This window comes from Mastigoproctus giganteus, chromosome 4 (assembly GCF_048544385.1).
Source record: "Mastigoproctus giganteus isolate SK-2022 chromosome 4, ASM4854438v1, whole genome shotgun sequence".
NCBI lineage: Eukaryota > Metazoa > Arthropoda > Arachnida > Uropygi > Thelyphonidae > Mastigoproctus > Mastigoproctus giganteus.
In genome coordinates this window covers 90,583,620-90,605,009 of record NC_143578.1, presented here as the reverse complement: position 1 = coordinate 90,605,009, position 21,390 = coordinate 90,583,620, and the positions used below count along the sequence as shown (strand labels likewise).

The window sequence follows — 21,390 nt, the reverse complement described above, 5'->3', positions numbered from 1 at the left end:
TAGGAAATATCCTATGGTATACATCACAACTCACAAATGTTACCTTGTGGGAATATATATGTCACTCGCTTTGTGCTGATTCACTTAGCACTCTGTTTTCAGAATGAATTATCAGCATTAAGCAGAGGTCATGTGTACTTCAATTCCCTTGAAATAATCTTTCTTCTTATGTATTTTTTGAAGATGGAAATTCAAGTCTAAAATTGAAAAAGTAACTTCTTTCTTGTAAACGTTAAGGTTATATTACATAGTGCCAGTAATCTTTTTTGTTTCTAATTACTATTAAAAAATGACAAACACATTAAAGAAACAGGAGATTTTTGAAGAAACTGCTCAATATGACAATGTTCAACATTTTCCTTGGCCATTTATATTAATCCATCAAATATTTTGTGAAACCATCTGTCTGTCATACAAAATTTTATTTTTCCCCTAAGTTCACTCAAGTAAATTGATTCATTTGATTAGAAGAAACAAAACCATTGCATGAATATAACAAAATCATGATTCCAATTATACAAAACATTACAAATGAAGCCTAGAAGAATAAATTTTATCCATGTGACTTCTGTATAATTACCTTCACACTGATATGGCGCTTGAAATTTTCACTCTAAAAAAGGTACAAAAATATACATAGATTATTGCAAATCAAAATTTATGTCTTTTCTTTTTTTCTTTTTTTTTTTTTTCTTCAGCAGGATTTTTCTGATTGTTCCTAAAAAAAAAAGTTTCATGTATCTGTGAAAAAAAAACCAAACTGGCCGGTGTTATATGGTGTTACATGGATTATCTGCCCAGCCTGCTTGCCTTTTTCCACACACACACAAAACTTCATTTCTTTTTTAAATATTACTTCTATTACATATTTATATTTTTCAATGATGAACTCTATAATAAATTCCTTGGACACTTTAACATTCACAAAACTCAAGGCAAAGTATTAACTGCATATTAGCTGTAGGTTGTTTTCATAATGATCCAGATTAACAATTAGTTTCATCATTAAATGCTAATCCCAAATCAAACAAAAATTTAAATGTAAGAATATGTATTACAATGAATGTATATCATGGAAACAATGTCCAGTGAAGCATTTAATACCCTTACAATTGCTACAAGATGGGCGAAATCACAAGAATTGAATAAGAACTGATTAGTGTATTTGAGAAAAATGCAGAATCTTGTAATAGAAAAAAAATATGTAAGTAATAATTAAAAATTAAAATAATTAATGCAAATTACTATAATTTTCTCTCATGTATTTTTTCCTGCTTCCCTTTTATACTCTAGATCAGTGGTTTACAACCTGTTTTTTAATAATGGCACCCCTAAGTAATTTACTTTATTTTGTGGTACCCCTATTCAATTTTCTGCCTGTTAGATCCGATTCTGTGTGTGTGTGTGTGTGTGTGTGTGTGTGTGTGTGTGTGTGTGTGTGTGTGTGTACAGGATGTCTCAAAAATATTGGCACAAACGTTTAGGGGAGGTAGGTAACATCTAAAGGAATGTGAATCGCATAGGAACCCATAACCGGAAACATCACGGGAAAGTAGTAGCAGAGGCACAAGAAGCAGAAATGGCACAAGACAGTAATTAGTGGCAAACATTTATTTGACATAATATTAACAATGGAGTACGAGATGGATGCATTTCATGATGTTACAACAGATGCTTGAAGGTTCCACCATGAGACGCGATGCATGCATGACACCGACGCAGCATGGATTGGCGGACACAGTCGAACACACCTGGAGTTTCTTTGACAGTAGCAGCAGTGCAGATGAGTCTCGCCCCGAGATCCATTTCCGTCTCCACAGGCGATTCATACATGATAGATTTGAGGGCCCCCCCCCACAGAAAGAAATCAAGGCTCAGTAAATCAGGTGAGCGTGGGGGCCAGGCAATGGGTTCACCACGGCCAATCCATCAACGCCCAAAACACCTGTTCAAATGGTCACAAACACACCTTCCATAATGGGCAGGCGCCCCGTCATGTTGAAACCAAATGTTGCGTCTCACATTTGCTTGAACATCGTCAAGTAACCCTGGTAGAACTTGTTCAAGAAAGATCCGATATTTAGCGGAGTTCATGCGGGATGGTAACAGGTATGGGCCGACTAAGCAGTCACCGACCATACCTGCCCACACATTTATTGCGAAGCAATGTTATGCTGCATGGGGGCGCACACCGTGTGGGTTGTCGTGAGCCCACATGTGAGCATTCTGCTGATTGAATAAGCCTTCCCGAGTGAAATAAGCCTCATCCGTGACCAAAACATAGACTGGAAAATTCAAGTCTTGAACACTTTCTTGGAGAAACCACTGTGCAAAAGCCACATGTGCAGGATGATCTTGGAGAAGCAGTAACTGAACCCTTTGGAGATGAAAGGGGTGTGAGGAATCGTCATGCCAGACATGCTGTGCACTACAATGAGATACTCCTAAGGCAGAGGCAACAGCACATGTGCTGGTAGTAGGATTATTCTGGACGGCATTCAACACACTTTCTTCCATGGTGGGAGTTCGCGTCGAATGTGGTCTGCCCGCACTACTCCTGTTACCTCTTAATGACTCATAATCTCAAATTTTGATGCACACGCGCAAACAAACGGTGATCCAGTACATGTCTGTCTGGGAAGCGTTCTCCATAAATTCATTGAGCGGCTCGTCCATTGCCCTCTGCTAATCCATACACTAGGTGCATGTCTGCCAGCTCACAGTTCATATATCGATGCATGCTCTTTGTGCGGCAACTACTGCTTGAATGAGTAAACCAGAAATTTTCCCTCTTGCAAACTGATGAACAGCGCCGTGTACCGACTTACGGTGACATTTCCGGTTATGGGTTCCTATGCGATTCACATTCCTTTAGATGTAACCTACCTCCCCTAAACGTTTGTACTAATATTTTTGAGACACCCTGTAGATATATCTAATATTAAAAAAATATGTTATATGATAGTTATTACAATAACATAACTATAAACAAAATTAGAGTTCATAATACAAATTATGTATTTATAATAATTTTATTCTTTATATAGAGGTACTAAATAAACATCAATTATAGATCACCACAAAATTAAAAAGATACTGTACACCTTATTATAATGAAATATATAAATTAAAAAAAAAAATTAGTGTAAATAACTTAAAACCAAATTAAGTGGCACCCCTGGAATGTTGTTGCGGCACACCCTGTTTGAAAACCACTGGATAGAGACCATTTAAAATCAGTTATCCAAAATATTGTGTTCCCAATTGTTTCAGATGATTGGGATTCTGCTGCATTTCATCGCTAATGGAAATTATCTGACAAGTATCATTTACTATAGCTTTTAACATATTTAGCCCTTTAACACTTTACTTGCCCATTCTTATTTTTAAAAAAATGCTGAAAGGCATTTTTTATTAATTTTTTATTGCTTTTATCATGTCTATCAGTTTTTATAACACCAAACTTTGACCTTGTGATATCATGGAATTTACACTAGAATTATTATTTGTATAGTTTTGTCTTAAAAACTATATTAAAGCCTTGATTTAGTTCAGAATGAAATGAGAAGTGCTTGGGATAGCGCTCAGCCACCTTAGTATAATGCAGTATAAAATTCATTGTCATTATTTTTAATATGATTGGCACTTCAGCTATTAAATGAATACATAGTGTATGAAATCATAATTTCAAAATAATATTACAATTCTTAGGAAAATGGCTTCCTGCTGAAGAAAGGAGATTAGCAGAAGCAGTCTATGAGTTAGCCAATGCTCTTCCTGGAGAAATGATATCTTCAGGTCTCTCTTGGGCATCTGTTGCAGGAAGAGTTGGTACACGGTCAGAAAAACAGTGTCGAACTAAGTGGCTCAACTACCTCAATTGGAAGGAAGCTGGAGGAACAGAATGGACAAGAGAAGACGACATTGCTCTTATATGCAGGTTGGTTCTTAATAAGATACAAAAGACTACTAATTGCATATAACAGGATGATATTTTAGAGGGCAAATTATTTACCACTATAAGCCAAGTTACAATTTCATATTAAAATTTGCAATTTTATATGTAATATAAAATTAACTTCTAAATCAAGCTATCTCTGATTAGCAGGAGACTAAAAGAAATGCCATACATTATACTGAATATGAATACCTTTATACTGACCTGGGAACAATACATAAAGCAGATATTCCTACTACAGTTACATGGATTCTGTTTGTTGTTTTTTTCTTGTCAGTTGCATGTTTTTGTGGAGCACAAGAACTATATTAGAAATATTTGTTTCATGGACTGTTCTTAGTCAGAATAATGGTATTCAGTAGAGTATATATTTTTGTTAGCTAGTCAGTGATTCCTTACTATTTAATGGCTTGGTTGCAGCAGCGCAGTTCCTCTTAAAAATAAAGAGCCTGTGTATTGGTTGAAAATAAAAATCTCTGATTTTCTGTACCTTCCTAAATATAAACATTTTTACTTGGTATGGTTTTTAGCATTTTTTTTTTTTTTCTCATGTTCCTAGAGTTATTGCATGACAGAACCTATCTGATCTTGTACCACCTTTAACTGTTTAACTCTTTTAATTGTTAGTAATGCTGGTGTGGGAACCTGATGGGTACTGGGCCACAGCGCTTAGAATTGCGTGTTCATTTCCAGTTCAAGCTATTTATAGAACACTTCCATGTATCTCTCTATGAAATGAGTTCTAATGGCCTTACATTGAGGTATTTTTGAATAATTTGTTTGAAAGATTTATTATTATTTTTGAATAACAATGAATGCATTATCATTCAAACATGGAAAATGATATTCACTCATGATATAGTTAGCAATATGTGTAACATTCAAATTTTTTGTGCTTCATGGCATGCCAAATTCAAAATCAGTTTTGAAAAAAATTGAAATTTCGTGATATAAGCTTATATAGTAGCTTTTTTTTAAAAAAAAAAAACTGTTGAGCAGAAATATATGTACATGTGCACATTTGAAATTTCTAGATTTAATGGTTTGTTACACTGAGTGATCCCTGAATTATGACCACGTATCTAATACTTCGTAGGCCCTCCTTTTGCCCTCAGTAAAGCAGCTATCCAGCGTGGAATTGATTCAACAAGATGTTGGAAGCAGTGCAGGTATGGAGGTGATTGGTGTATCCAGATGCCTGATATGCCTTTCATAGTGCCCCACAAGTGCTCTATGGGATTGATATCGGTGGAGTTCGGAGGCCAATCGATATGCTGGAAGTCAGAACTGTGTTCCTCAAACCATTCCTACACAAGTGTCCGATGGCTCGATGCATTCTCATCTTGGAATACACCATCGCCATTCAGGAAAAAGTTTAACATAGCGGGATGTGCATAGTCAGTAAGCAGTTGATGATAGTCCACCAGTGAGCGGAGATGGGGGCAACCCCTGGTGCCGTTTGACACTAAACACACTCTACACTAGTCCACCAGTGATAAGTTGTTCCATATACACCAAGGGGTCCACGTTTCTGTCAGTGAAACATGCCACACACCATACAACCTCCTCCACTGGCCTGCCCTTTTGATACCATGCATGATGGATGAAGAGCCTCATGTTGTTGACGCTACCGTACACGACCATCCACGGAGTAAATAACATGACTCATCCGACCAGCACACCTTCTTCCAGTCTTCTAATGTCCAACCTGCATACCCTTTGCACCAGGCAAGTCTTTTACGCCAATGAACCTTGGTTAGGAGAGGATGCCGTAGGGGTCGTCTGCTGGTATAGTCCATACGTGTGAGTGTGCGATGGATGGTCATGCCAGATATTGTTCCGAGTTGGCCCATGTTGTATTGGGTAGTCAACTCTTCAACAGTGCTGCGCCTGTTCACATGTACAAGTCGTCGGACCCGGTGCTCACCTCTAACATCAACCTTTCGCTGACCTTTGCAGTTTTGTCATTGTGTCATTGTTTGACCATTTTGATGCCAGTCCTGTTACACTTTAACAATGGAGGTTCTCGAACAACCCCAGTTCAGCCATTTGGGAAATTGAGGCACCAACTCGTTGAGCTCCCACAATTTGTCCTTTATCAGAGTCCAATAAATCCTTCCTTTTACCCATCACACTTGAAATTTTACTACCTACTGAACGACTTACACCTTATCTATGCTATGTAGGGTGACTAACTGTGCACTCTTGTACCTCACATGGTCAACAGGTCACATTCAGTTTTCATAGGGGTGGTCATAATTCAGTGATCACTCAGTGTATATTATGACTATTTTTTTAAAATTTTTATATTAAAAACTAAAAAATTACTTAGAAAAGATGAAATATTGGCATACATATAGAATTCAAAAAAAAAACCCAAAAGTTTTTTCAGAAATTAAAAAGTAAGTTGTTACCTATCAGGTTCTCTGCCACCAGCTTTGTAACAATGTGGGATACCACCATCATTGAGTTAAGTATGTACAGGAATTTTGTAAATAATTAACATGGTTAAATTATGTTACTGTTGTGTAAATTCTGTGCCAAATATTGCAGGGTGGAAGGAATATTATCAATCATGAATAATATCAAACTTCTGGAATAATTAACAATATTAATCCTATGCAAAAAGACATTTTGTGGAGGTAAATAAAATTGTTTATTTTCACTGGTGTTGCTGTAGATAGGTACCCACATGCCCACTACCATTAGTGATCAGTATGATTTAAATGTTTAAAATGTTTTTAAATTTTACTTTTTACGAATAACATAAATAATGTTACAGCAAATTTCTGTTACTTTTATATATTGCTTTTCATGCTTGATTGGCATTTTAAATTTGAAAAGAAATTAGAATCAGCAGGCTTGAAGAATCTGAAAAATTTTGGTTTGTTTTAAAGTTGAAAGTTGCAGGTAGATGCAAAGAGCCTGCCAACTGCTTGGGGTCATAAATATTGTTCCTTCCCATCAATAGTTACAAAATTCAATTACAGGCAGCACTTGTTCTTATGGTAACTGCATTCTCAGAAAAGGTACTGTTCAAAACTAATTTTCCCCATAGAAACAATGATACAGTAGTGTTGTTCTTGCCCGAAGTCTAATATGTAACTTTTTATTGATTGAATAAACCCCAGGGGCTCACATCTGGTGAGTATGTGCTTGGCACACCCCGAGTCCTGACCTGGATATCACCATTCTTCTGTTTCTTGATGATTCTCTTCTATGTCTCTCTCTCTCTCTCTCTCTCTCTCTCTCTCTCTCTCTCTCTCTCTCTCTCTCTCTCTCTCTCTCTCTCTCTGAGTAACTCGGAAATTTTTTTTTTAGCTGGTGCAGCATAAGCCTCAGGCTTCCTTGCACTACATGGCTAGTAATAATAATAATAATATGAATATCATATTTAATCAACTATGAGCCATATATATGAATTCGTAATTGTTCATTATTACTTATAACCATTATAATAAGTTCAATAGCCACTCTCACTAAATATTGTCACTTTTTTTTTTTTTTTTTTCATGTTTTCTTCTCACTTCTATTATAATGCCCTTTGTTGCTACATTCTTTACAACCCATCACATGGGCACTGACCTTTCCTTTTATCGGCAATTTATTTAAGGATGAAACAACTCAGATACTCTTAAAAATTACAAAAAATACACTGTACACAGATATTTTTCATGGAATCCATTTGGGAAGCAGACTGATTGGATAATCATGTTTCTCTGTATGCAGATTCAAAAACAGAAGTCAGCCCCACGCCATAAGTGAAAGTCAGATAAAATGTATTTTTAAAAATTGTTTTTTGTTTATTAATTGTTAGGGCAGTCTGATTTTCACCTTTTGCAAATATACTGCCATAAGTAATAACAGATTATCAGTTTGATAGCAACAGGATTGCAAATCCATGTAAGTTGAACTGATATAAGTGAAGGACTACCTGTATATCAACATGTCATGCAGTAAAGCCTGATTAATTCAAAGTGCAGGGAACTAAAATGTGTATTTCAGTATACGTGGCTTCAAAGTATTCATATAAAATTAGAAAATATCACTATTAAATAATCAAGAGAAATTTTTCAGATACTCTTGACACTGTGCAGAATTTTAAGTCTCATTTAAAATATTAATAATCTTATAGTTTCAATGGGGCAGACATTCATTAAGAGATGATTTATTGAATAATTCAATAAATTTCTCATGCTTGATATCAGAATTTCTATATTTCATAAAAGGGTATGATTTATTTTTTTGCATTATTGCTTTCAGCAAAAATCATAACTAAATGCAAATTGCTCTTGCCAGTTACACTACATGAGCCAGTGATCAGATTGACATCATGTTAGAACAATGAAGAGCAGTAGAGTAGTAAACACAAAATGCCCAGGGTTTGAATAAAGCTGAAAAAAAATACGTTTGATTGCAGTTGTGACATTTTACCATGGCTATGTGGAAAAAATAAAATAAAATTTGATCTGTTCAATTCAAATATTGAATTTAATTGCTCTAATTTTTTTTTTTTTTTCTCTTTTGGGGTGTATGATAAAATTTTTATATTTTTTGTCTTTTAATTTGGCTTAGCAAATTAGCATTGAAAATGAAAAGAAAAGCTTCTGAAGCAGCTTCCATGGGTAATCTCTTCCTTAAATAATGACATAATTTGTGAACATACAAAATATATTTAATTCCACATAACCAAGGTTAAAATTTCACAATTGTAATCAAATGTACATGTTTCCTGTATCCACATATTAGGAATCATCTCTCTCTCTCACTCTAAATTAATTCCAAACAGGTCATGCAAGCAACTCTGTGATCAGCTCATATAGCTGTAATTAGCAAGAGTTATGATGTAGTTGTTTTTGCTGCCATGCAGCTAAAACCAAAATGTGGCCATAAAGCCAAAATGTGACCATTTTGGCTTTCTTCCATTGTTCTGCTATCCAATCATGATGCTCTTAGCAATTCTGCAAGCAGATTTTTCTGTTTTTCTTTAAAACAAGTGGCCTCTGAATAGGCGACTACCAATACCTGATTTCTTCAATTCCTTGCTCATGATATGCATTGAAACAGGACAGTTCTGAGCTTGGTTGAATTTATATATTATTTTCTGCAAACTGGATGTCCTATTTTTCCTTAGAGTCTTCCTTAAAGTATGATGGCTTCATAATCTAAGCAAGAACTTCTTTACTTATATAAACTCGAGAAGGAAGAGGATGAATCAGATTGGTCCACTTGATATTGATGGTTCATCTGTTCATGATCCTGCTCAGATAGCTGATAATTTGAATGAGTATTTTGCATCTACATTCACACATGAGGCGTTATTAAGGGAGGAAAATGCCAGATGTTTATCAAACTATAACAGTGTACTTAATAATCTTATAATAATTGAGAGCAAAGTGGAGGAGAAATTGTTGAAGTTAAATGCAAGAAAGGCACCTGGGGTGGATGGGATCTATCCAGTTATATTAAAGGAGGCGGCAAAGGAAGTAAGCAAACCCTTAGCCATAATTATGAGTGCATCCTTGGACTCAGGGGAAGTCCCCATGGGCTGTAGATGTGCCAATGTACCCTCAATTCACAAAGAGGGATCTAAGGGTGACATGAGTAATTATAGACCAGATAGTTTAACTTCTGTTCCAAGGAAAATAATGGAGTCACCGGTTAAAGATGCATTGCAGGATCATCTACACAAGACTGCAGTAATAATTCAGATACAGCATGGATTTGTTAAGGGAAAGTCTTGTCTGAAAAATTTGATTAGATACTATGATATGGTTAAAAAGGAAATGGATGCAAAAAACAATTTTTATATCATATACTTGGATTTCAGGAAAGCTTTTGACACTGTTGCACATGGAATACTATTGTAAAAATTGGAACAGTATAGTATTAAGGGTAGGTTGCTACAATGAATAAAAGGGTGGTTGAGTGGGAGAAGACAGAGAGTTGTAATCAATGGACTCTGCTCTTTGTGAACTAATGTTATTAGTGGAGTCCCCCCAGGGTTCAGTGTTGGGCCCACTGTTGTTTTGTATATTTATCAATGATATTTATGAAGGTATATCAGGCTTAATGTCGATGTTTGCTGATGATACAAAGTTTGGCAGGGTTGTTAATGACAGTAATGGCAGTGTGCTACTGCAACAGGATCTAGAAAATTTGGGCAGATGAGCAGAAAAGTGGCACTGAAGTTTAACTTTGACAAATGCAAAGTACTGCATAATTAGCATTAGCATTAGCATTAGTAGAGGCATATGATGCAAGAAAGCAAGCTTATTCAGCATCAGCCAAAAAAAAAAAAAAAAAACACACACACCACTCCCATTTCACCCCTCCGTTCGTTCGAAATACCTGTCCAGTTGAGCTTTAAATTTGTTTAGGCTATCAACTTCAACTACAAGTGATGGAAGTCGGTTCCACCAACCAACCACCCGCTGGCCAAAGGCAAATTTCCGCACATCTATCCGACATCCGTCCTTCCTCAATTTGAATTTATGCCCTCTGAGGTGATTATTCTGAGCAAGATGAAGAATCCCATTGGCATTGAGCATGCTCAAACCATTCAAAGCCTTATACACCTCTATCAGATCACCTCGCCAGTGCCTAGTCTCCAGACTCTGTAATTTGCAAAACTTAAGCCTTTCTTCGTAAGAGCAACCCTTTGTTCCATTCACTAATCTTGTTGCCCTTCTCTGTACCCGTTCCAGCAGCTCTACATCCTTCTTGAAATGAGGCCTCCAGACCTGTATACAGTACTCAAGATGTAGCCTAACCATTGCCTTATACAAGGGAATAATCACCTCCTTATCCCTGCTAGAAAAATTCCTGTATATCATTGACAAGACACCATGAGCTACTCTTGCAGCTCGTCTGCACTGCTCAGAGAACTTCATATCTGCCTGCACAATTACCCCCAAATGGTAGAAGTAACCCTAGAAAAATTTACCAACTGTGTGGTACTACACTTAGGGTGGTAGAAAATGAAAAATATTGGGAGGTAATTGTGCAGTCAGATATGAAGTTTTCTGAGCAATGCCAGAGCAGGTCATGGGGTATTGTCAATGATATACACGAATTTTGCTAGTAGGAAAAAGGAGGTGATTATCCCTTTGTATAAGGCAATGGTCAGGTCACACCTTGAGTACTGCATACAGGTCTAGAGGCCTCATTTTAGGAAGGATGTAGAGTTGCTTGAGCTTGTACAAAGAAGGGGAACAAGATTGGTGAGAGGAACAAAGGGGTCCTCTTACCAAGAAAGGTTAAGTTCTGCAAATTGTAGCAATTGGAGACTAGGCACCTGCAAGGCAATCTGATTAAGGTGTATAAGGCCTTGATGTGTTGAGCATGCTGAATTCTGATGGGATTCTTCTGCTTGCTCAGATTACAAACCTGAGGAGGCATCAATTCAAATTGAGGAAAGATAGTTGTAGAATAGATGTGTAGAAATTTGCCTTTAGCCAGCGGGTGTTTAATTGCTGGAACATACTTCAATCTGTCATTGTGGAAGTTGACAGCTTAAATAAATTCAGGGAGGAACTAGACAAACTTTTAGATGGAAATGGATCTGTGAAATTGTTTTTTTTTTTTTTTTTTCTTTTCTTTTCTGGCTGATGCTACATAAGCTCGTAAGCTTTCTTTCTTGCATCACATGCCTCCATTATTACTACTACTACTACCTTTGAAGTAAAAGTAATAGCCATATAGTGCAAGGAAGTCACATGCTTTTGCTGCACTGGCTGGAAAAAAAAAAAGAGCAGTTAAGAAAACACAAATTATATGCTTCCCTTCTCATATTGGTTCAATGTACTGGTTCAAGGTACCTGCAAAGGCAACCTATTCCAGCAATAAACGACTTGCTGGTTAAAAGAAAACTTATAATCTAGTTTAAACCTCTTCTGTAATTTGAATTTATGCCCCCAAGTTTTGGAATTCTATATGACAAAATTCTGCCTTCATGCATTTTACTTACCCCTCTCAGAGACTTATTAACTTCAATCAGGTCACCTCTGAGGTACCTAGTTTCAAAGCTTTGTAGCCCACATAATCAGTCTTTCCTAGTATGGTCGATCTTTTGCTGATCTTACCTTGCGAGTTGCCCATCACTAGACCTTTTCAAGAAGCTCAATGTCTTTTTAAATATTATGTCTCTATACTTGGACACAGTATTCCAAATGCCATCTTACAATTGCTGTATGAGGCAGGATTATGTGACCTCCCTATCTCTACAGGATAATGTATGATAAATCACCAATAGGACACCATGTGCTTTCCTAGCTGCATGTTTACATCACCCAGAAAACTTTGTGTCTGCCCATATAATAACTTCCAGATGCCTCTCTCTGTCTACAGTTTTAAATTCACCCCACCAATTGTATAATTTGTTTTGCCTTGTTAAAGTCTTAATTTGCATTGTTAAAATGCAAGGTCTTACACAGATTGTAAGATCTTGCATTTTGCTGCATAAAAACAAAGCTGCCACTTTTCTGACCATTCTTGAAGCCTGTTTAAGGTATACTGAAGGAGCACTGCTTGGCACTGGTTATTAAAAACTCTCCCAATCTTTATGTCATCTGCAAATTTTTACATAATGTTCTTTATCCCTTCATTAATGTCATTTCTGAAAATCAGAAACAACAGTGGTCTAAGAACCGATCCTTGTGGGACCCCACTTCTGACTTTACACCAATCTGAAGAATATCCATTAATCAGAATCTTCCGCCTTCTGCCCTGCAGCCACCCAGCAATCCATCTTAGAATTTTTCCAGTAATCCCAACATGTTCCAACTTATACAGTAACCTCTCATAGAAGACTGAGCCAATGTTTTTTTAAAATCTAAATAAACTATGTCAAAATTGTTCTCTACATCCAGCCCATGAGTAACTGTGTCAAAATATCCTACTAAGTTAGTCAAACATGATTTTCGCTTAACAAAACCATGTTATGTGTTATTCAGAATGATATATCTATCTAAATGTCCCTGGATTGTACTCTTAATCATTGCCTCTAAGATTTTCCTTATCACTGAAGTCAAACTAACCAGTCTGCAGTTACTGACTTTGCTCTTATAACCTATTATAACTGCTCTTATAACCGCCTTCTTATATTGGTGGCGCCTCCGTAGCCAGGTGGGAAGGAGCAGCAGTGCGTAGCACACGCTTCTTGATTAGACCGGGGTTCGAGCCCGTCACCACCAAATACGGAGGATGCGGAAAGGTCAGGGAATGACCACCGCATATCCCGGAGCAATATGGCCTTAGTTGCTAATGCTCCTAAAATAACAAACAAACAAACAAACTTATATTGGTGATACGTTGGCACTTCTCCAAGCCAAAGGAATCTCTCCTGAGTCCAAAGATGCCCTCATAATTAACTTCAATGGTTCAATACAATAGGACAAAGTCTACTGCTTCTGATCATGATACTAATATTTCTTCTGATTCTGCTGTCTTTGTCCTTTGGAGTTCCTGATATCAGATTTCTTCTTTCAGTTCCTGTTGCATTGTTCCAGTTCATTGACATGTGATTATTCCTGATGTTGTTCTGGGCTATTTTCTCTGAGCAGAAGTTGCTGACACTTGGACCTCCCAGGGCAAGATAAATTTGCTTTTTCTTTTTTTTTTTCTGGTACCAAATTAGCTCAGTGCAAGATATTCCATTGATCTTTTATGAAGTCTTCTTTTATCTTTAATGTCTTCTCTCTTCCTGTTATACTGTCCTAGATTGAGAGATGTGTTTCTGTGTGATGCTGACTTCGTGTGAGGTGGGAGCTTCTGCTGGCAGCACCAAGCTGGGTGCCTTCTTCAGTATTGGTGTTGTGCAGTCTTTTTCCTCATTTATTAAGTGAGTATGCTGACAACATTGAGACAAGGATTTCTCTCTCTCTCTCTCTGTGTATGTATGTGTGTTTTGTAAGATTTTTTGGATTTCTCTGTGTTTGCCATAACACTCATGGGGAGTTAGTATGTGTAGATCTGACCTGAATCCTCACAGAAAATATATGCATAGTTGGTGGCCCACCTCCTTCTGACATTGCTGAGTGCTGAGAAGCAGCTTTCTTGGTGACTACTGCTTTCTAGTGGCAAAGTGGCCAGAAACAACTAAATAACACAACAAAACACATGTGTGACACCATGTCTCTGATATCCCAACAATATCTGCTTTTGATGTCTTGATCAGCACTTCAAATTCATCAATTTTATTTACTATACTTCTTGCATGTACACTAATGCTAGCTGACCGGGCTAGCCAGGTGGGTAAAGTGCCTGCCTGGCAACCCTTGCAGGTTCGAATCCCACCTCGGGCTTGGATCAGAGTAAAATGCAAAAACTTTGGGAGGTGCATTATGGCCACAGAAGCAGATGCGCCAACAACTAATGAAAAAAAAAAAAAAAAACACTAATGCTAGAAGTATAGTAAATAAAATTGATGAATTTGAAGTGCTGACCAAGACATCAAAGGCATATATTATTGGGATATCAGAGACATGGTGTCACACAGATATAAGCTGTGCAGAATTGGAATTTTGGGATTACAATATGTACAGAAAGGACAGACAGGGTAGGAAGGGAGGAGGGGTTATGCTGTTAGTTAAGAAACACATAAAATCTAAGGAACTGCATCCAGTTGACACAGGTGGACAATGCAATGTTGAGTCTGTTTGGTGTGACATAAACACTGCGAAAGGGAAAATGAGTGTAGGAGTAAGTTATAGGCCTAATGATGCTGATGAGTACAATGAACAGCTGTGCAGAGAAATAGAATGAGCCAGTACATCAAAATGTCTTGTAATGGGGGATTTTATCTTTCGAGATATTGACTGGAACTTGTGGGTTGGTCACTTGCACTCTAGCAAGACTTTTGTGGATTTATTGGAGGATTGTTTTCTACAGCAACATGTTCGAGGGGCAACCAGAAGGAGTAATACTCTTGATCTGATTATCAGCAGTGACGAAGCATGCATTAGGAATTTGCAGATAAAGGAACCACTAGGGGACAGTGATTACAGTGTACTGATGTGGGATTTACTTAAATATGTGGGTGCCTCCGTAGTCAGGTGGGCAGGAGCGGCAGTACATAGCACACACTTCGTGATTAGACCGGCTTGAGCCCGTGACCACCAAATACGGAGGATGCAGAAAGGTCAGGGTATGACCACCACATATCCCCGGAGCAATATGGCCTTAGTTGCTAATTCTTCTAAAAACCAAATAACAACAACAAACAAACTTAAAGATGTAACTACAATCATGGATAAAGGGAAGGATTTTTGTTTTCGTAAAGGTGACTACAGAGGGCTCAGACAGTTTTTAAATTCCATAGAGTGGGATCAACTGATAAATGTTACCAATGGCGAATTCTAAATGGGAAGCCTTCAGGGACTTAATCTTGGAGGCTACTAGACTTTTCATACCAACTAAGAAATACTGTTCAAGGTTCAGGCCTAAATGTATGTCGGATGAATTAATGAGGCTTGTGGTAGAAATAAAAATGCATGGAATGCATATAAATTATCAGGCAACACAGAAGCCTACGCCAGATGTAATCTAATCACAAAGGAGGTTAGGCAGGCGAAGGCGGATTACAAGAAATCTTTGGCAAAGGATGCAAAGAAAAACAGTGAAGAGTTCTTTACTTATGTAAACTCTAGAAGGAAGGAGATGAATCAGATTGGTCCACTTAACATAGATGGTTCGACTATTGATGATCCTGCTCAAGTAGCTGATAAACTGAATGAGTATTTTGCATCTACATTCACACACGAGGATTTATTCAAGGAGGAGAATGCCAAAAGTTTATCAAACTCTAACAGGGAGATAAGTTATTTTGTAATAACTGAGAGCAAAGTGGAGGAGAAATTATTGAAGTTAAACATAAAAAAGGGCACCTGGGGCAGATGGAATCTATCCAGTTATAATGAAGGAGGCAGCAAGGGAAGTAAGCAAACCCTTAGCCATAATTATGAGAGCATCCTTAGAGTCATTGGAGTGTCCTATGGAATGGTGATATGCAAATGTATCCCCAATTCACAAAGGGAATTCAAAGGGTTACACAAATAATTATAGACCTGTTAGTTTAACTTCTGTCCTGTGGAAAATAATGGAGTCACTGATTAAAAAGGTGATACAGGATCACTTAGACAAGACAGCAGTAATAGTTCAGACACAGCATGGGTTTGTTAAGGGGAAGTCTTGTCTGACCAATTTGATTGGATACTATGATGTGGTCATGAAGGAACTGGATGCTAAAATAATTTTGATATTATGTACTTGGATTTCAGGAAAGCTTTTAATACTGTTGCACATAGAAGACAGTTGTACAAATTGGAGTGGTATGGCATTAAGGTGCAAGTTACTGTAATAGATAAAGGGATGGTTGAGTGGGAGACGGCAGAGAGTGGTAATAAACGGACACTGCTCTACGTGGACTAATATTAATAATGGAGTCCCTCCCAGGTTCAGTGTTGGGCCCACTGTTGTTTTGTATATTTATCAGTGATATTGATGAAGGTATATCAGGCTAAATGTCCAAGTTTGTAGATGATACAAAGGTTGTCAGGGTTGTTAATGACAGTAAAGACAGTATGCTACTGCAACTGGATCTAGATAATTTAGGCAGATGGGCTGAGAAGTGGCGACTGAAGTTTAACATTGACAAATGCAAAGTACTCCATATGGGTAGCAGTAACCCAAGAGAAACGTACCAACTGTATGGTACTACACTCAGGAAGGTGAAGAATGAAAAAGACCTGGGTGTAATTGTGCAGTCAGATATGAAGTTCTCTGAGCAGTGCAGATGGGCTACCAGAGGAAGGATGTAGAGTTGCTAGAACAAGTACAGAGAAGGACAACAAGATAGGTGAGAGGAGCAAAGGAGTACGCTTACGAAGAAAGGCTTAAAATTCTGCAAGTTGCAGCAGCTGGAGACTAGGCACCTGTGAGGTGATTTGATCATGGTGTATAAGGCCTTGAATGGTTTGAGCAGGCTCAGTGCTGATGGGATACTTCCGCTTGCTCAGATTAAGAACCTGAGCAGGCATAGATTCAAATTGAGAAAAGACAGTTGTAGAATAGATGTGCGGAAGTTGGCCTTTAGCCAGCGGGTAGTTGATTGCTAGAACAGACTTCCATCTGTTGTTGTGAAAGTTGATAGCTTAAATAAATTTAAGGCTGAACTAGATAAACATGTGGAGTGACCGGATGGTTAAAATGGGAAGGGTTTTTTTTTTTTTTGGCTGATGCTGTGTAAGCTTGCTTTCTTGCATCACATATATGCCTCAACTAATGCTAACATGCTGCACAAATATAGCACAACACACCCTTCTGCCCCCCCCCCCTTGTTCTAAATTGTGGTGTTAAACTAATATTTAGGAGACATCTTACATATGATATAATACATATCCAAATCCTCCAATGTGAAAGTATATTTTCTTTGAAGCACATTTATTGCTGTTTTATCTCAAATCAAGTGCATGCATGCAGTGAGACAATGTATAGCACCTGCATTGGGAAATCATGTTTTGTATCACAAGAGTAGTGTTGTAATGGCTAAATGATGTAAGGAAGCAAACGTTTTCTGCAGCTACCAAAAATGGGGGGGATATAGAATATTCTGTAACATTGCTTTTATCAAACTCTATAGTAGTTATAGCCTCATTCAGTTTCATTATCATGATATTTGCCTGTAGTTGGTTTCCACAGTCTTTTCAAATTAGACAAACTATTCACCAGCTGTGATGCCCAGTTCAGACTCCAGGTTTTGTTATAGACGTATTTCAAATATTGCATACTACAATGCATATGAAATCCTGTTATTAGTTGCAGAATGGTTGTGACTTCGAAATATAATTGCAATACAGTATTGAATTAGCAAGGATATACGGTTATATATCAGCAAAGGTTATATGTATTTAGTATTGGTATTAATATGGCAAAACACTGTAAGAAAGCAAAGCTTCTGCTTTGTCATTAAAGAAAACACTTTCAGCCAATGTGAATTTGTCTACCTTTTTACAATCCAGAAATAAAAAAACAAAATAGTTACATTTCATATAAAATATGAAAAAATCAGTGAGTAATCAGTTTTATTTTTACAGGGTATATAGTGTTAATGCAACAGATGAAAATATGGTTGATTGGTCAGAGTTATCTAAAGACTGGTCAAGGTTAGTCTTTTCTGTTTAATAATTATCATTAATTTTAAAATTTGAGTTAAACTTTGATTTAACTGACTGTTATTCCTGTTTTAAGAAACCTTAATTTTTTATTTATTGAAAATTTAAATAATATTCATTAATTATTATATGGTATAGATTAAGTTAACATTTCAAAGTCAAGAAAATAAAGTATTATTGCAGCAATGCTAAGTGACTAATTAGATTAATGCTATATGTAGATACAAGAAATCCAATGAATAAAGGGAATCACAAGTGATCATGGCAGTGCTTGATAGAATATATGGAGGCAGCAAGTCACAGCTATCCCTAAATTAGCATATAAGTTTAGTAACAACATTGAGATATAAGCACAGCCCCTGCTGACTGTAGGAGGCTTAGGTTAAAATATGGTTAAATTCTCAGCTCACAGGATAATTTTTGTATAAAATGTACTGTATTTAATATTAAATATTTTACATATATTGTTTGGCTGTTGATTTTACAGCTGTACATTGAAATTTAGAGATAATCTGAGGCAGAATTTGTTTGGATATTCATAAGAGTATATATATATATATATATAATAAAATTATAATATAAATTAAACCCATCACCAGTAGCATGGCAAATCAATGGAGTGAAAATAAACTAAACCATACATGTAAAACAAAACAAAATGGTGTGGGGGGGATGGAATGAAGTAAAGGGTATTGTAGAAGGAAATGTTCCTAAAATAATTTAGAAAGAGCCAAAATATCAAATAATAACAAATATTTTTGAATATGCCAAATTTACATGAGATTTAACAGTGCCCTCTGACTGGCACCTGGTCCAAATTGTGTCAAATATCACTTAGAAATGAAACAAAAACCAAATACAATAATGGACCAACTAAATTATAAATAAAATGAAATAGACTGACCATTATGCCCCATATCGACCGAGGACCACAAGGCCAATAATTGTCAGGGAATCAGTGCATTTCAAACATTAGACAAATTAATGCATACATGAACCAGTACACTAATTGATCCATGTATGTCATCGATTTGAATAATAGTGGTCCTTATGTAGTGAGAAATAATAATAAAACAGAACCTAGTATTCACGTGGTAGTGTCATACCACTGACAAAATAACTGTTGAGCTGGAATATATAACCAAATATATAATAGAAAATGGCTATAGAGGGCAGTATGAGTGCTCATTAGCTGTCAACTCAATACTACCGTGTAACATAATATGAAAAATTAACTAATTACAAAAAATTTTTCATGATTAAAGGAAAATAATAAAATTAAATTAACATCGCAAGCATCGGGGCAGCACTAATACATAACTGCCACATGTTGCTTGAAAATTTAATAAAATTAGAATACAAATTAAATCAATCACCAGTTGCATGGCAAACCAATGAAGCAAAAATAAACTAAACCGTACATGGAATCCACGTATGCCATCAATTTGAATAATAGTGGTCCTTATGCAGTGAGAAATAATAATAGAACAGAACCTAGTACTCACATGGCAGCGCCATACCACTGATGAGGCAGTAGAGTAAATGTAAAGAGTAATGAGGCAGTAGAGTAAAATAATTTAATTTTATTATTTTTCCTTTAATCATGAACAATTTTTTTGTAATTAGTTAATTTTTCATATTATGTTACATGGTAGTACTGAGTTGACAGCTAATGTGCACTCATACTGCCCTCTATAGCCCAATTTCCAGTTATAATATTTAAATATTATACCCAACCTGGAACTAAGAAGCATCATGTCTTATGGCTTCAAATACAGGTTATACTCTAAAATCAGCTTTACACTTTTCAAAAAACAGATATATCAAGATTTGCTCAACTTCTGTTTTAAGCTTATACCTTTACCTTCATAACGTCCCCATTGAAGCCTTCCAATTATGGATAAATTCAGTGCTAGCTAAAATACTACATAACTATGAATCACCAATGCCACATGTGCAACCATCTGCTAGACTAAAATTCCATTTTTCCAAAATAAAACAATTGGCAGATCTACACAAACATTTTGTCATCACTCCTGTGGATAACACCTCCTGCAACTGTGCCGTTATCTGTAAAGCGCTTTTAATCTTCAAACATTAAATGCAGAACTAAATTCCAGTGATACAAGTCTGTTACCAATTACAGCAGCATAATCACTAAGAAATTAATTGCGTTCAGCAAGAAATTAAAACTTAGCATTAATAACTATAATTCTCCTTATATTTACTTCAGTCCCATTTTCCACAAAAACCCCACAGGTTTCAGATTCATCACTTCTTGTAAGCAGTTATGCTTATAAGCCCGGCAAAACTTTAGAACTGTTACTTAAACCTATTAAGGATGTCCTACCAGACAGCAGAATAATTAATAATAACATACCCGTTATAAATGCTCTAAATAATGGCAATATCACTATGTTCAAACATTTGACTTTAATAGTCTATTTACTAGCATAGACCTAACCAACTTAAAATCGATCTTGAATGAATTTTACAATAACTATAAACACTTTATAAATTGTAATTTTGTGTATTGGAACAATCTAATCAATCTCTGCATTTCTAACAATTACACATTTGATGGCAAAACTGTATACTTGCAAACCAAAGGTACCCCTATGGATAGCCCTTCTAGCTGTGTCATAGCTAACCTATACCTATACTGGTCTGAGACCTCCCTACCCTGAGACATAAATATTTGCAGATACATAGATGACTTGTTAGTAATCAACTACCCTACATTTCTGCAGGATTTTGCCAACATTTATCCTCCAGAACTTACTCTGGAAAGAACAAATAACAATGACTATTCAGCTAATTAAATAGACTTGGACATTAATATCAACAGCCCACATACTGCAATTAACATATATAATAAAAGAGATGCTTTTAACTTTAATATAGTCAACTTCACCCATTGACACTCCAACATCTCAAAAAAAGTGCATTCATATATAATAATCTCTCAGTGCATCAGAATTGCCACTATATGTAATAACAACAATCTCTTTTTAGATAACATCAAATTACTCCATAATAAACTACTTGGTAATAGTTTCCCTTCAGCCTTCCTTTACCATCATTTTAGGAAAGCACTGAATATCATGAAATATAAAAAACTTATTGACAACCATATTGATATTAACAACATAATTGCTGTTTGATATCTTTTTATATTCAGGCTTGTACATAATGTATAGTCAAATATCCTCTAACCTCTTTGGTGTCTCACGGTGTAGAAAGCTTGTGCCCACTGATTGG

The 21,390-nt window shown here is 36.3% G+C and overlaps 1 protein-coding gene across 1 annotated transcript in view; it reads left to right on the top strand.

The window, feature by feature from the left end:
- The window catches only part of LOC150086899 (cyclin-D-binding Myb-like transcription factor 1), a 189,403-nt gene that overhangs the window by 106,632 nt on the left and 61,381 nt on the right, over window positions 1-21,390 (top strand). The window contains exons 9-10 of the mRNA XM_090371671.1: window positions 3,712-3,940; window positions 18,052-18,120. Coding sequence (XP_090227797.1) covers window positions 3,712-3,940; window positions 18,052-18,120 — 298 coding nt within the window. The remainder of the gene's footprint in view (window positions 1-3,711; window positions 3,941-18,051; window positions 18,121-21,390) is intronic.